Source organism: Culex quinquefasciatus, chromosome 2 (assembly GCF_015732765.1).
Source record: "Culex quinquefasciatus strain JHB chromosome 2, VPISU_Cqui_1.0_pri_paternal, whole genome shotgun sequence".
Classification (NCBI taxonomy): domain Eukaryota; kingdom Metazoa; phylum Arthropoda; class Insecta; order Diptera; family Culicidae; genus Culex; species Culex quinquefasciatus.
Genome location: NC_051862.1, coordinates 91,381,978 through 91,399,650, shown reverse-complemented (window position 1 = coordinate 91,399,650; position 17,673 = coordinate 91,381,978). Strand labels below are relative to the sequence as shown.

The window sequence follows — 17,673 nt, the reverse complement described above, 5'->3', positions numbered from 1 at the left end:
CGATTTTAGAAAGATTTAAAAATGACGTTAACAACCTTGAAGTGTACACATCATGTTACAATGGTCTTTGTCATAATAGTCATGTCTGTAACATAACACCCAGCACCGTTGTTTAAATCATAAATATATTCGTTGTGCTTGCGTTTAAAAAAAAAATTAATTTTAATTATGCGTTTAATTGATAATTTGATCATTTATAATAGATTTCATCAAAGTTCAATCATTTTACGTCCATAAGTTATTTTAAATATGTTGTTATTTGACTATGTTTGAATCATGGAGTCATGGAAACAATCTAGTTTTGTTTTGCAAACCACAACAACAGTGACAAAAACCTTCTCTCCGGCGGCGTACTCAATCGTAAATCAGAGCTTACACAAAGACAACATCTGGTAATGATAACAAATCGTCCAGAAAAAGCTCCCCACTGCTTCCACCGGCTCTCAGTTGAGGGGGTTCCCCCAAAAAGCACATCTTCTTCTCCCCTCCCCCCCTTCCACATCCCGCTATGAATTAAAATGGCTACATTGGGAATTAATGCGTGAACGTTTATCTTTTTAATCCGGGGGAGGCCGCCTCCGGCCGAAATAATCTACGAGAGTGTGTCCGTTTTCCTTTCTTTCTGTGTTTTGGTCAGAGGACGCCCCCTCCCAATCCCGGTCACGTTCCGTCCATTCCGTGTCCCCACCGGGCATCTCTCCGCAATGACCACAAAAACTGCTGCCCCATCGTCGTCCGAAAAGAGCATTTCCAGGGAGGAGGGACAGACAGACATTCACCTGCTCAGCATGTGGCCACTGCCGAGAGTTGAATAGCCGCCGCCAGGAAGAGCTTTCCAAAATGGCCACGTTGTCGTCGAAAGCACCGCCGACTGCGACGAGGACGATGATGATGAATTCAAGCGATTGTCCCGAATCCGGACCGGACCAGATAACATTTGGCCATTGTGACACGAATCTCGCAAGCCGTCGTGAGTTGCCCGGCGAGGAGATGACGATTATAATTGCGGTTCAACTGTTCGCTCCCGGGTCGTCCGGGAGCTCTTCCTTCCTGAGCGCTCCCAGGTTTCGGGTCTAATGTAGCTAAAACTCGGTGGGAGGGCGTCATTCCGTACAATTTTGGAACACCATCTAAATGATCTTTGACCACCCGAGTGGTATGCAAACGTTGCAGTTATGTCCGGGGCTCATTCCGCAGCTAGATTTTATCTGCAGGTCCTGGGGAGAGTCTTAATATGAGCAGTCGTTATGAAATTTAATGACAGTTTAGAAGTTTTGGGATTGGAGTGGTATAAGCTGTGTTGAAGGTGTTACACAATTATATAAATTTACTGAAAAGTTTTGTTGAAATATTAAATGTTAAAGAAAATAAGAAAATAAAAATCTTTCTTTATAAGGGATAAGGGCAAGACTTGGAGGTAAAACTTAAAATCGAGACTTCTCGATTACGGTTTATTGCAGGGCTGTGGAGTCGGAGTCGGAGTCGGAGCCGGAGTCGGTGGAGTCGGGTCTTTTTGGGGACCTGGAGTCGGAGTCGGAGTCGGAGTCGGAGTCGTCAAAACTCGAACAGCTGGAGTCGGAGTCAGAGCCGGAGTCGGCTAAATGTTAAGAGCAGGAGTCGGAGTCGGAGTCGGAGCCGAAGATTTCTGATAACCCGGAGTCGGAGTCGGAGTCGGAGTTATCTTAAATTCAACAAAAAATATGTTTTTTTTATTGTTCAGTATTTCCTATAGAACAGCATAATTTAAAAACCTCTTATATTTTTAATTATTTTTTACGTCGCATGCACTGCGTCGCCATTTTTTTCATTTTTTTAGAGATTTATCAGATGCCATTATACTTTTGAAGCTTTTTATTGTGATTGGAAAGCTCTAATTGTGTTATTTCACTATAATCACTAAATGATAACCTCTTACCCAAATATGTAGTATCATAATTTAAAAAATAATGAAAAATATTGGTTATGTAGTCAGACATATCTAATTGATTCTTGACTTCTTCCTTTTGCCTATATTTATGTGCCCTTTCAATTCAAATTTGACCAAATTTCATCCAGTTCTTTCTGAAAAAAGTTCATCTTTTACCCCGATAGCGAATGTCTTGGAGGTTTAAAGTTAAATCATTTTTTAGGAAATAATTACGAGGTTCATAAAAAGATTAAAAATTGTAATCACTGTTTTTGGAAATCAAAAAAGAGTCACTGACAGTAATAAATAATCAACGATAATGATAATAACAATGTCTTACTTGGAACTCAACATGCGCATTTTGTTTATAACTGCGTACAAGAAAATCAAAGTGATGCATTTAAAATAATTGAAACTAACAAAAAATATCAAAAGAAGTTGCAACTAATTTTGAAATAATCATTGAATGTTGATGTTGATGTTGATTTTAGGTAAACTATTTTGATATCGTTGCAAATTATCGTTGAACAAATCTCAAGATTTCAGTACAAAAATGAACTAACAGAAAATTTATAGAACAAAATATAGGATTTTAATTTATTTTTCATATATTATTAAAAAAAAACAAAATCAAAATATTATCAACCGGTAAGAATTTTTCATACTGTATGTCCCACGCCAATATATGACGGAAGGTTATTATCATTGCAAATCAATCACCTTAAAAAATGAAACACTAGTGACCTAGAAAATATTTTACTTGTGGATATTTGTGGATATTTCGTGCGCCTCCTTTTTAATGTATATTGAATTTTAAAATTAAAATAAATTAAAAATTTCCAGGGTAAAATATTTTTATAGGCACAGATTTTTGAAACGGACCTCTCAAGCGTCCTTTCCACGAAGAAATTGTTTAGATACATTGAGTTGCAATAATAATCTCCTTCAGCCATGGCGTGATGTCCATGTACGTCTTAAAAAAAAAAACAAAAAAAAATGTTTCGTTTAAAATTTTCATTTAAAAAACAAGGTGCCTCTCACTGTGCTTTTTATAAATGTCAGCCTGAAAGTAAGCAAATTGAATTTTTATGTTCAATAGATCATTAAGAGGCAGTATTTGTAGATTCTGCTCGGTTTGTTCTAGAGGTCGTATCGAGGTGCTCCGATTTGGATGAAACTTTCAGGGTTTGTTTGTCTATACATAAGATGAACTCATGCCAAATATGAGCCCTCTACGACAAAGGGAAGTGGGGTAAAACGGGCATTGAAGTTTGAGGCCCAAAACACATGAAAAATCTTAAAATTGCTCGCATTTCCGTAAAACTTCATCAATTCCAACTCTCTTAGATGCATTCGAATGGACTTTTGAAGCCCTTCAAAATGTGCTATAGACATCCTGGATTGGTTTGACTTTTTCTCATAGCTTTTGCAAATTACTGTTAAAAATGGATTTTTTTAAAACCTTAATAACTTTTGGCAACAGCCTCCAACACTCATACTCCCACAGGTCAAAAGTTAGGGAATTTCATGGACTATAAGCCTACGGTGTTAACTTTTTGGCCAATCGCAGTTTTTCTCATAGTTTTACGATTTTTCTAGAACAAACATTTTACAACGTTAGTTTTTGCCCTGTAGGCCAAGAAAACGGCACTTTTTGGTCTCAATTTTGTCATATTCGGAATCCTCGGACAATTTCACGTAAGTTAGAAGTATTGGAGTTGTAATTTTGATTTAAAAAATAATTAAATAAAAGATTTTTGAAAAAAGAAAAAGATCTTATTTACCCTATGATCAATACGTCAAATGCTGCATCAAGTAGGCGAAAACTTGTTTTACCCCTAATCCGACAAAATTCTAAATAATATTTTAATTTATTCTAATTGGCATTTTTTCCAATCAAATTCAAAATTCTAACACCTCAATCTAATGTAAAATTTTCTGAGGATTCCGAATATGTCAAAATTGAGACCAAAAAGTGCCGCTATGGAGGCATACAGGGCAAAAACTAACGTTGTAAAATGTTTGTTCTAGAAAAATCGTAAAACTATGAGAAAAACTGCGATTGGCCAAAAAGTTAATACCGTAGGCTTATAGTCCATGAAATTCCCTAACTTTTGACCTATGGGAGTATGGGTGTTGGAGGCTGTTGCTAAAAGTTATTAAGGTTTTAAAAAATCCATTTTTAACAGTAATTTGCAAAAGCTATGAGAAAAAGTCAAACCAATCCTGGATGTCTATAGCACATTTTGAAGGGCTTCAAAAGTCCATTCGAATGCATCTAAGAGAGTTGGAATTGATGAAGTTTTACGGAAATGCGAGCAATTTTAAGATTTTTCATGTGTTTTGGGCCTCAAACTTCAATGCCCGTTTTACCCCACTTCCCTTTGTCGTAGAGGGCTCATATTTGGCATGAGTTCATCTTATGTATAGACAAACAAACCCTGAAAGTTTCATCCAAATTGGAGCACCTCGGTACGACCTGTTTCACATCGGTGAAAAACTCGCTCTTAAGGCCAGGTTTCTTTTAATTATTCATTCAAAAATAACAATTTTATATTAAAATTTATTAGCTTTGAATAAATTATTTGCAAATTTGAGGTTAAGCAAATAAATCCAAATTTACTTACAAAACTGTTCTTCTCAAAATGCCTCTAAAACTGAAGATATTTTTTGATTTCTGTTTCCATAACGTATAAAACTTGTAACCTAGAAACTTTTTTTCCGTTTTGTGATTCGAACTTATTTTTCTTGAGAAAAACATGACGCTTAGCGAGTATTTAAATAATTCTATTTATCAATGTTTTAAAAATAATTAACTAATAATAATTAACTAACTTTTGAAACATTTAAAAATATGTGGAGTCGGAGTCGGAGCCAACCATTTGTTGGAAGCTGGAGTCGGAGTCGGAGTCGGAGTCGGCTAGAGTTGGTAGGCCGGAGTCGGAGTCGGAGTCGGAGCCAACCATTTGTTGAAAGCCGGAGCCGGAGTCGGAGTCGGAGTCGGCTAATCTGAGAAAGCCGGAGTCGGAGTCGGAGTCGGAGTCGTTTGAAATATGACCCGACTCCGCAGCCCTGGTTTATTGTTTCAAAAAACAACCGCGACAGTTGGTAGTCAACGATCTTAGGCATGTTCTCCCCAAATATGAGCTTGATCGGCTAAGTCTAGCGTTAGATATTGTCTTTTTAGTAAGTTGTTTTAATGCGACAAACAAACTTCAGATATATTGGATTGATCATTTGAGCACGTAACTAATCAACAACTCTTTTCTCTTCTCCACCTTTCCAGACTGTTTGCACCTGCAGCTGTACCGCGACTCCAAGGATCGCTACAAGAACGGCCAAACCAAGGCGTCCCTCTCCCTGCAGCACTTCCTGGGCGTCGAGTCCGGCTTCACGCTGGACAAGGAGTCCAACACGATCGCCATCATCTGCCAGGACGTGATAGTGGTGCTGGCGTTCGACACCCGAGAAAGACTGATACAGTGGCAGGTAAGTACCCGTACTCGCGTTGAAGTTCTTCGGACCAACCACAACCCCACCTCGTTACATTCAGGTCAAAATATCCAACAACCTGGGCGACGACTTGCAATACCTGGTGCTGGTCTCGTCGGCGCCACCGAAAGCCAAACTGGCGACGGGACCAGCACGAATGCACATCCAGGATCACCGGTTCTGCCTGACGACGGGCGTCCCGCCGCGGTTAACGGGCATGTGGAACATCCAACATCTCAGGTAGGTGTCACCCTTAGGGTCTCCAAAACCCCCTTGTACTGATTGGTTAATTCCAAATCTGCAGACGATACGGCGTCGTGGACAACCGGTTCTGCTTCGAGGGTGGCTCCAGCTGCGGCAAGGGCGAAGGTCTGTATGTGTTTGTGACGGACATCGGGGACGAGATCACGCACACGCTCAAGATGGCCTCGCAGGGCAAGCTGGCCAGCAAGAAGCGAGCGGCGGCGCGAAAGATTGCAGGTAGGGTGTTGGCGACGACTTCCGTTGATCATTTCGAGCCTACAGATCTTTTGTCCCTTACAGCGCTCGACAGTCCGCGGAAGGGCGCGGAGTCCCGGATGACCAACTACAACGACGAGATCTGCACGGTGCACTTTGAGAACTCGAACTGCACCTGCCGGACGGCGTACTGGCCGTCGACCGAGTCACGGGATATCGACAGTAACTATGGTTGTGGCGATACGGCGTCTGTGTCCGAGGGGCACGACAGTATCAACGACATGGACTCGTTTCCAAGGTAAGTCAATGGTGAATCCCGAAATTTGATGACACCGACTTCAAAAAGATTGCAAATCTTACACCGACTGTTGATATGATTTTGGTTCTGACCTTGACGATACCAACTCCAAAACTGACCAATTTTTGATTAAATCTCCAATTCAGAATCCGACTCCAATGCCAAATCTAGCTCCTACTTAAGATTCGATTTCATATCAGGATTTTGAGCTGGTCTCTCGGATCCAACTCTGAACTTGTTTCGCCTCTTAATAAGAATCCATCTCTAATTCCAACTTCAGAATCCAACTCAAAGGTCAAATCCATCTCCAACTTGAAAGCCGATTTCAAATAAGGATCCTGAACTAACTAAAATTTCACTGGTCTCTTGTATCCAACTCCGAACTGATTTCACATCTTAATCTGAATCCAACTCTAATCAAACTTCAGAATCCAACTCCAATGTCAAATCCAACTCCGACAAATTCAAATCAAGATTTTGAAATGGTCTCTCGGATCCAACTCCAAACTGTTTTCGCCTCTTAATCAGAATCCAACTCTGATTCGAACTTTAGATTCCAACTCCAATGTCGAATCCAACTCCGACTTTAGATTCGATTTCTAATCAGACTGGTATCCTGGATCTAATTCAGAACTGATTTCACCTCTTAATCAGAATTCAACTATGATTCCAACTTCAGATTCCAACTCCAATGTCAAATCCAACTCCGATTTAAGGTTCGTTTTCAAATCAGAATTTTGAACTGGTCTCTCGGATCCAACTTCAAACTGATTTTGCCTCTTAATCAGAATCCAACTATTCCAACTTCAGAATCCAACTACAGTGTCAAATCCAACTCTAACTTTAGATTCGATTTCAAATTAGTATTTTGAACTGATCTCTCGGATCCAACTCTAAACCGATTTCGCCTCTTAATCAGAATCCAACTCTTATTCCAACTTCAGAATCCAACTCCAATGTCAAATCCAACTCTGACTTCAGATTCGATTTCAAATCAGGATTTTGAACTGGTCTCTCGGATCCAACTCCAAACCGATTTCGTCTCTTAATCAGAAATCAGAACCCAACTTTGATTACAACTTTAGAATCCAACTCCGATGTTGAATCGACCTCTGATTTGAGATTCGATTTCAAATCAGGATTTTGAAATGGTCTGACTGATTTCGCCTCCTAATCAGAATCCAACTCTGATTCCTTCATATTTTGATTCAACTTTAAATCCGACTCCACTTCTTCATCACAACTTCATCAATATCTGGCTTCGATTTTGACCAAAATCCGATCTTGATTCCGACTCCAACTGACCTTGAATGAAAATCTGACTCCGACTTTGACTTCGAACCCGATTTTGATCCGACTCCAAGTTCCAACTCCGGAAGATATCTAACGTTCGCGACCTTCCCCCCATGCTCCAGGAGTACCGTGGCAAACCTGGAGCGCTGCATGAGCTGCATCTCCAAGCTGGGAGCGCCCTCGATGAGCCGCAGCTCTACGGTGACGGGAACACCCGGCGCGGTAGCCCCGTCTCCAGCATGGCACACGATCACCGAACAGCAAAACAATCACATCAACCAGTCGCACATTTCGAAAACACCAGCCCTGGACCGGATGAGCCTGTGCTCGCACGGTAGCAGTAACAACTCCGAGTATTCCATCCCCCGGCAGCAGAGCTGCGGTCCCCAGGGTCAGGAATCGTGGTACGAAAAGGTTCCCGCCAGTCAGCTGACCTGCATGCACAACCGGTCGACCACCCCCTGTCAGTGTTGTGCCCCCGGGCGACCTCCCAAACCAAAGGAAATCCCACTCCACATAACCGCCCCACTCCACTCGGCCATGATGACCTGCAAGTCCCCCCAAACGAGTCACGTAGGTCCGTACGAAAACTACGACATCCCGAAACTCCCCGTAGCTATCGATGGTGAGGGCGCGGCGGAGAACTACGATACACCTAAGAAAATACAAGAGTACCTGGCGAAAGAGGCGGCGAGCGGCAGCAGTTCGAAGGACGTCGGCAACTACGGAAACTACGACACGCCCCTCTCGCTGAACAAGGTCGTCTGTGCGTGTCTCAACGGAGGGGACGAACAGCCAAAGCGGGAAAAGGAGCTGCCGGATGGGCCGCGAGTCGACTGTACCTGCAACCGGGTAATGTCCTGGGCTGACAACTGGATCTCGCTGCCGCTGTGCAAGCGAGGGAACGGAATTGAGAATACGGGTGTACAAATCAACAAGGTTAAGCTAAGCGGGGAGGGAAAGATGCCGGTGGTAGACGCAAGCAACGATAACGCCATATACGCAACTGTAGATATGACCAAGAAGATCCGAAAGCGGCTCGAAGGAGGATGTGACTGTGACAAGAATGAGAGTGAGCAGGACAAGAAGTCGAACTATGACAACTACGAGGACGTTGAAGTGCTTCCCAGTGATCAGAAGGCAGCAAACTACATGAACTTGGAGTTTGAGAAATCCCTAGAAAACTACGAAAACTCCAAGGAGGTCCTCCAGAGAGCTGGTCTCTCGCTGCAGGACTTTGAAGGAGACGTCAAAATCTGCCACAAATGTGGCCATCCCAACGCCAAGACCCCCGAAGCGGACAGTTTGAAGGTGGAAACACAGGATAAGGCACAGGAGAACTACATGATGATGGAACCGGCACACAACAAGTCCAAGTTCCCCGGCTACATCCCAATGTCTCCAGCTGCGCCAGTCACCGTCATAGAAGCGGAACCACGCCCATCGTCTCCAACCGCCCCTCCACTTCCCTTCAAGTCCGATCTCCTGAAACAACGAATGAGCCGCATGATCGGTGAGAAATCCGCCAGCAACCCAAGTCTTTGCGGACCCGCCGTCGATCGCAGCCGCAAGCGGATAGACGACGAGTCGCGAATTCCAGGAAGTGCCATGCTGAAAGCAACCACCAGTCCGTACACTCGCAAGCAACTGCTCGATCACAGTGATCTCCTGCCATGTGATAAGCGGCTCTCGCCCCGAAAGCGATCCGCGTCCGCCGAATCTTCCCGCTTCCTCGACGACGGCGGTGAAGAAGCCGAAAGCCCACTTAGCGCAACCGCCTCGCCCAGTACGGAAACGTTGCAGAATCCATCTCCCAGCCGTCACTCCGAAATCCGACGATCCTCCTCGCCATGCGTCCACCGAGAGACCGACCTCTGTCCAACGACGGCCAGCGCCGACGCGGAAGATGACATCTCGGCCTCCACCAACCCTAGTCAAAACTCCCAGTCCGTGTACATCCGACGATCCGAAAGTGTACCCTGCAAAGCCGGCAATCGGGACAGTTCCAGCTCCAACGACTCCGGCGTCTCCACCGGCTCGCTCCGCCAGCGAGGAACCGACTTCACCGAGTTCGAACTCCCGCTCACCACCGCCATGTCCGCACGGAGGCACCAACGGCACATACTTCCAGCGCAAAGCTGCGTTCACTCTTCGCTCCCACGAAGATCCAAATCCTTCGACCCACTTCGCGAGCTGACATTCCAGTTCCAGAAGATCCGTGTCCCCGAGAAGAGCACCTCCGCCGAAGCCGAAGTCCCGATCTGTCCACCCAAGTCGAAGGCGTACGGCAGTCCGGACATCATGGCGACAACCACCGCCCCGTACATCGACTCGCGCAGCACCAGCAGCGGAACCTCCGACATGTCCGACTACATTGAAACGCTGTCGCTGTCCAGCCACAGCTCGTCCGATACGCCCGAGGGAATGAGGTAAGTCCCCGCTCACACTCAATAATTATGTTTCCAGATTCTAACCTCGCAATCTCAACAGACACATCCGGCAGGCGACCTCGACCCTACGGCCCCGGTCCGGCAAGGAGTACCAGAACATCGATCGGTCCATCCTGGCGCTCACCCAGCCCGGAGGCGCAGTGGACGGGAAACATCCCGTCGGAACGCCGTCCCAGCTGCGGGGCTTGCTGCCGTGTTCGGCCAACTACGCCAACATTACGCCCGTGCCGGAGAACGCCGAGTCGCCCAGTCCGGGCTACCAGAGTGGCAGCTCGCCGCAGGAGGCGCAGGGTCAGCACTTTATGTTCAAGGTAGGTGGAGGTTTGTCATTCGATTAGTATTAAAACATAAATATTGCAATCATATTTCTTTTGACAACTCTCCATAATTTTTTTTTATCAAATTAAAATGTTTTAGATATTATGTTAAAATTACAAAATACCGTTATCTCAAACAAATTGGGACTCATCGGGTGTTATTCAACAGCTACTTTAGCCACGTATTTGCACAACATGTTGAGAGTGTTGATTGATATTGGTGAGAATAGACACTAGGATGTAACAAAAATGACTTTTTGGCGGGCATTCAAGGGTTTGTTCCGGTGGGCATACTAAGCTCAAATCCAAAATATGAGCTTGATTGGACGTAACAGGAGCTGGCGCTCCGCCCTTCAATTTTAAATGGGATTTAACCCGTAAAAGATTTTTCAAAATGTCACTTTTGAGGCATTTTGCCAATGCGTTTACCAAAACATCACGGGCGTGTAGGCTGATCCCGCATCTTTTGGTATATATAACATTGACAGGAGCTCCCTGGAGCTGAGGCCTTCAAAGTTTGACATTTTCGAAAAATCGTCCCCGGCAAAAGATATGCGTCGCACCTCGCGACAGTTTGATTTTGCTGGGGCCGATTTTTCCGGCGGCACCGATGATATCACTCAAGCATTTAATCTTTTTGGTTAAACCCAAAAATGAAGGGCGGAGCGCCAGCTCCTGTTACAATCAAGCTCATATTTTGGATTTGAGCTGCTGAATGCCCGCCAAAATCATTTTTGTTACACTCTAATAGACACAGAGCAACAAAATTAGTACGTCGACTTCAAAATTTAAAGTGCTGTTCTTGTTCACATTTTTTTCACTTCTTAACTTCAGTCATCCCCCGTATTCGGAACAGTTAACAGATCATTCAATGTTCAAAAATTAATAGAAAATTATAACACAATTATTCGCTTTTACTTTCATTTAAAAGTTTTTTTAGGAAATTTGGGGGCAGTGTTTTGCTGCTCGTGATAAAATAGTCTTGTGAACAGTATTTTAGTTTAATAGTGAAATAGCAAAAAATGTCCTTAAAATAGTAGGTTCGAAAGAAAGTTGCAATTTGCCTATTAACAAATTACAACACATGTGTTCCACATTTGTGGGTGTTCCGAAAATGTGAGAAAAAAATGAGAAATTTTATTATTATTATTTTTAATATTTGCGTTTTGTGAATATCCAAAACTATTATCAAATATTAACTGTACCTACAAGGTATTTTCAAAATCCTGAAGTTATTTTTTTAAAGCGCAAAAGTTTTCAAATTGATTACTATCAATTTTAAACATTACACTTCAGATATGCTGAAGTTAGCTTATTTACAGTAGGGTGTAACAAAATTGTTTGTTTTTTTTTGTTCCAGATCTGTTAAAAATTCATTTCTATCACAATACTTCGGATTTTTCAAAGTTATTAAAAATGTAAAGTAAATTAAATTTATTTTTATCGCTTTTTCGGCTCAAAATTTTAAAATTGAAAAAAATTGTTACGTTATTATCAAAGCACAATAAATTATAATTTTGAAAGAAAATAGAAATTAAAATTGTTATGCATAATCGGTTATACATCCAAATTAAATTTGGGATATTTTCAATGTTTTAAAAATGCTTTTTTGAGTCTCTTGAAACTTATAAAAAATAAAATTAAAGCATACATATTTTATGGATTCAACTTTTAGTTAATAAAAAGTTAAATGAAATATCTAGATTTGGTTGACATAGAACATTTTAATCTGAACAGTCCTAATTAGAACCATTAACTTAGCTGAACCAACTCGATCAGAAATTCCCTTACCAAAATATTGATAGTCATAAGAGCCCTTTAAACTGTACTGAGGCTTGTCTGGAAAAACTAATGATACAAAACGGCATTTTTCTTCCAAATGGGAAATGCATCCACAATGTTTTATCCAAATGAGTTTATTATAATGGAAATTGGATTTGCGAAAACGTAGCGAACTACCCCTCTGAGAAACAAATATTTTTAAATTTGTTTGAACGTTTTTTTATGAATATATTTTTTTTCTAAATTATTCTAAAAATGTTGAAAAGTTTAACAATTTGTGAGAGAAGATTGAAGATAAAAATTTGCGATTTTTTTCCACACAGAGAAAAAAAGTTCAATTCTGGAAGATTGAAAATTTGGTTTGATCAATATTACCTCTTTTTTTTTTATTTATATTACATAAAAAGTGTGTAAAAATGTAAACCTGATGAAAATTCACCAAAAACTGATGAAAATTAACCAGTTCTTGATGCAAAAAAAAATGTTAATAAATAATTTTTGACCCAAAATCTGTCATCATTTCCTGTTGCCATCATTTTTTTCTGTGCACGAAACCAGTGTTGGAAAAGAGTGAAAGACAACAAAATATCAATTTCAGATTCCTGCTTCAAAATATCAGAGAGTTTAACCAGCCGTCACTAAAGTATAGTTTGCGAGTTCTCTTCATTTGTCTCCCCTCACTCGCTTTAACTCTTCTGTTTCTCGTTCACGCGCTCTCACCACTGAATCTTTTGTTCTCTCAGCAAACAGCTATGAGAAAACGCGAGAGGACCATCTGGAACCGATCACATATTACGTCCTGTTGAACTGCGCTGTCAAAATTTGTGGCTTTGTGGCAGGGTTAGTGGAACAAAAGGAGGAGAGCGAATGAGTGTGACTGTTAGAATGAGAGAGAAAGATTTCTCTGTTGTTTTTTGTAAGAGAAAAAAACACAAGAGAAGATTACAAAACATACTTTTGGGATACCAATTTTCAAGTTTGAATGTAAAAATAGTTAAATTATTGATTTTTTTTTTGTTCTGATATATCGTTAATTTCATACAGAAAATGAAATTCAGATAAGAGATTTAATTAATTTGCAATTATTATTCCATTTTATCTTTTTATTATATTTATCATGAAGATTAAGAATGACCACCTGTGCTACAAAAATATTAATCATTTTCCAAAAGAATTCTCCAAAATAAATCTAACTAAAAAAAATCGAAATTGAAACCACTTTAAGGTTTCTCAGGGTCATATCTAACCGAAGTTAGAAAAATATAGAGAATTAAGTGGTACTAAATGGGATTTATATTTAAACATTTTACAGAATAGCGAGGAGGGGGGGGGGGAGGGGGGAAATCTCACCCAACTTTACATGCTCGACCTCCTCGTCAGCCGCAACGGCGTCAAGCGGGCCCGCTTGGCCTCCAACCCGACCGGGTGAGGTCTTTGGTACACGTGGTGGCGATCCTGGGAGACGTTCAGTCACGTCCCAGCCCACGTGTTGAGACAGCTGCCGGTGGCGTCCACTTACTCGGTGTGTTGGCTGGCCCCTACAGACTCACCACGTTGATCCGGAACGGTGCAGCCCTACGGACTGTCCACAGTCCTTTGATCCGGTCAGCTGCGTCCCCTGACTCGGAGAACGTGGCGTTGTTCTCCTACGGACTCGTTGGTGGAGGGCAAGTTCACGCCCTTAATGACGACGGACCCTCGGCCCGACCGGATGTCCTCCGACTCCAAACTCCGACCGCAAACCTGGAGTGACTTTTGATCGCGTACGGGGTGATACGTACACCCGGGAGATTCCGAAACACTTGCCGCGCTATGTACGTTTAAAAGATTACCTAGCCGAGGTTAAAATAAAACTCAGGTTATTTATTTATTTATTTACAAGCCTAACCCGGCAAACTTCGTCCTGCCTTTTTTTGTTTGTTGACGTTTTTAATTTTTTAGCTTTTTCAGCCTCCTTTGATCAAATTTTGATTTTACGTGACTTTTCCCATACAATCTGCAGATTTTCCGAAATCGGTTCCAGAGTGGCCAAAGTTTTAACTTTTTGGCGTAAGAACCTTCCTTGGGCTTATACGAACCCAACGCAACAAAGAGCACCTCGATCCGGCGTTCCGTATTGAACTGATTCGCGTTCGAACAAAACCGTCGAAATTTTTTATATATATAGATATCGATCATCAAATGTGCAATCGAAATGTACCTTATAGATTTTCCGAAAAAAATGCGCCATTTTCCAGAAGAAGCTAATTAAAGTTTTGATCACGAACTAAACAAATAGTTTTTCGATTTAAAAAAACAGTGTCCAGTGATGGTCTATTTCTATTTTTTTTGAAAGGTTCAAACCATTTCCTATGTATTTGTGCCATATCATAAAATACAAATAAAATTCGATATATTTCCAGAATTCGGAGAGAATTATGACAATTATGGGACTTATTTCATGTCCTTACATTAAATTATCTAGAGTCTTAGATATAAACTCACTTAACTTATCTAACAATTGATTTGTGTTGTCTTTTCTCTTTTTATTTCAGAACTCATCCTAGGTTCGTGAGCGTCAACCAACTGGTCACCACAAATGAAAGCAATAAAGACTAAAACTTTTTATACAGTAAGCATTATGAAGTAAAAAGAAAAAGTATAAAATCAAAAAAACACCCACAAAACTCTATCTATATACAGAATATACAGAAATAAGTACAGACAAACCAATACCACAAGCAACCTGTTTTATTAGCAAAACAAAAAAAAAACACAACTCAGAAGATCCAACAGCAGAAGAAATCATCAACATCGTTCCAAGTCATAATGGTCACAGGACAATACTGAACCGTCAGTCAGTCAGTCAGTCAGCCGTAATCACAGAGCAGGCAAAAGCTAATCAGCATCCTCAAACGAAACCAAAAACCACCTACCAACCTTCTTCCATCGTTCCAGCGCAGGATGTAACGCTCATTTTCCTTTTTATTCCTTGTTCCAGCAGCGTCCAAATAATTATTTTTCCGCATCTGACGATGTTTGTTCGCGATGCTTTGATTGCTTTGTCTTGCCAATTCATTGATTTTTAACCTTTAGGGCAAATACCCGGCTGCTGCTGCTGCCACGGTCACGGCGGTCCACGTGGGATTCTGGGGTGGTTTTGAGGAAGGGAACTGTGGGTGGAGTGGGGTTGTTTAATCTTTGCACCCACCTCATTCAAGTACATACATAAACACACTTTGATGATTGAAAAAATGTGTTTTGAAAAGTTTAATTATTAGTCTTTAATTGTTCATTTGAAACAAATTCTCTTAAAAATTGCTAATCATCAATATCTAACAAAAAAATTAAAATTTACTTAAATTTGATAATTTTAATAACACTGAGTGTACAACTACCTACCAAGGATATCTCCAGCCACAGGCAAAGGACACAAGTTCCTCCTCGCCACATCAGACAGAGCGAAAGCAGTCTGCCCAAATGTTTGGCCAGTCCTGAAGAGGAGGACACTCCAGCGCCCAGTGGTGGAGAGTCCTCCAGCAATGGCAAGGGACGAACGCTAGAATGCAAACAAAAGAAAAATGAAGGGAAGGCAGGCTTTTCCAGGGCTTTTTTTCCGGGCACACACACGAGGGAAAAATAGCGAAAAACGGAAAGCAAACACTACTGGGACGATCAAACCTGCCGGAGGAGTACATGATTATCGGGGGATTCGGTTTGTTCTTGCCCCAGAGGTGGTTTGTGGGAGGACAGGGAGAAGAGAAAAAAAAAATCAGAATCTCAGTGCAAAGATAAATATCGGATAATACTGGATGTGGTGTGTCTAGGGGAGAGGAACCCAGTTTATAAAAAAAAATCCAATTTAGCATGAACATTTTTGAAATGTATTTCAAATTGTTTAACAGTCAATAATGATTCAAAATGACTTTTTTACTGTTCAAATGCATCTTGATGTAACAACTTTTGCAAACTTTTTTAAGGAAAACTATTTCCAAACAAATATTTAGTACGTGAAAGCATTTAAAAACGCCTTTTAAATGTTGAAAAAGACTGTGAATAAGCTTATAAATGATAATGAATAAAAATATATGCTAATCTTGTAATTAATATTCGTATGTACTTTTGTGAATTTTCAAACTATTTTTTTAATGAATTTATCCTATATCATGGTGATCATAAATGAATGTTCTTAAAGAATTAAACCAATTAAAAGCCAACATTATTTTTATCAGAACAGAAGTCGTTATTATATATTGGTATAATTATATCATTATTTAATATCGCTTGTTTTTGCATTTTGAAATTACAGCTTAAAAAAAAATGTGAGACAGCAAATCAGACCGATAAAGATTATAGCCAAGTTTTCAACATTTTGAAGTAGAAAGTAACACGAAACTTGGAGCAGTGTTTCAGTAATGTTAGTGCTAAATAGTTCAAAATATTCAAGAATTTAAAAAAAAATATTATCACAAAAGTTTTATGTACTTTATCGGTCGTAATCTCAAATCACTTTTTCAAAGCTGTTTTATTTTAATGTGACTGGGATAAACATTTGAAAACATGGTTTAAATTGATGCTAGCTGATTTGAAAAGTTTTTGAAATCAATTTGCATTTTTTTTAAATAAATTATCAATTTATTATTATTTTACATTTGGAAATTTAACACTCACAGAAAAAGTGTTTAAAGTGTAAAAAACAAGTGATAAATCATTATTAAACTGCAAAACTAATCTAAGATAATCAAGAATTCATGAAAAAAAAATCCAATAAGTTTGAATTCATTTTTTGATCGTGGACCCGTAATTTTTTTTTTAGAGCTATATGGAAAAACACAAAGCACAAAAAAATGGAAGTTTGGAAATTTGGTTGGTTACCCTTTTTTGAGTAATTCATACCTAAAAAATGTGAACCTGATGAAAATTCACTAGAAACTGATGAAAATTTAAATATTATACAGAAATATCAAACATTTTTTGACATAAAATCTGTCACCCTTCCCTGATGAATTTTACACAGAAAAAAAGTTGAATTTTGAAATGCTGAAAATTTGGTAGGTTGAATATTAACTCTATTCTTAAGTAACATTACATAAAAAATGTGTAAAAATGTGAACCTGATGAATATTCATCAAAAACTGATGGAAATTCATCATTTTCTGTGGCAAAATTAATCATTTTTTTTGCCACAAAATCTGTGTATTAAACTGTGAACAGGTGGTTCTAAAGGTTTCATTCAAAAAAATAAAATAATAATAATTTATTATGCAAAAGATTTTAAAATTAAAAAAAAACTGAGTTATCATAATTGAAAGTATTCTTCTATTTGTATACTCATGAGGGATTAACTCAACACAATAAATTCAGTTAAAATTTGAGGGTAATGGTAAAAATCAGAACAGTTGAACATCAAACAAATGTTTATTTCTTAAGAATTTAAAAATACTTTTTAGTTTAATAACTTTAAAAAATGTTTAATTAAATAATTTAGTTTACATGAACAAATTCTATATTTTAAAATCAATTTAAATACTTTAATTGTGAATATGAAAAACAACATTTTTTCTCAAGCTTAAAATGATTTTGCTCAAATTTGCATAGGAAGGCTGTTTAAATTGGAACCAAGTGGAGTTGTTAATGAGAGCAATTTTTCTGTTCTTTTTTTTCATAAAATTATTTTTATTTGGTCCTTTTCGGTGC

General features: G+C 39.8%; 1 protein-coding gene across 4 annotated transcripts in view; it reads left to right on the top strand.

The window, feature by feature from the left end:
• LOC6053441 overlaps positions 1–17,372 on the top strand; it is a 769,747-nt gene extending 752,375 nt beyond the window's left edge. For all 4 annotated transcript variants that reach the window (XM_038253396.1, XM_038253398.1, XM_038253397.1 and 1 more), the window contains exons 4-10: positions 5,193–5,395; positions 5,460–5,638; positions 5,703–5,878; positions 5,942–6,155; positions 7,571–9,877; positions 9,939–10,209; positions 14,532–17,372. In XM_038253396.1, coding sequence (XP_038109324.1) covers positions 5,193–5,395; positions 5,460–5,638; positions 5,703–5,878; positions 5,942–6,155; positions 7,571–9,877; positions 9,939–10,209; positions 14,532–14,543 — 3,362 coding nt within the window. In that variant the 3' untranslated portion in view covers positions 14,544–17,372. The remainder of the gene's footprint in view (positions 1–5,192; positions 5,396–5,459; positions 5,639–5,702; positions 5,879–5,941; positions 6,156–7,570; positions 9,878–9,938; positions 10,210–14,531) is intronic.
• The last annotated feature ends 301 nt before the right edge of the window (positions 17,373–17,673 follow it).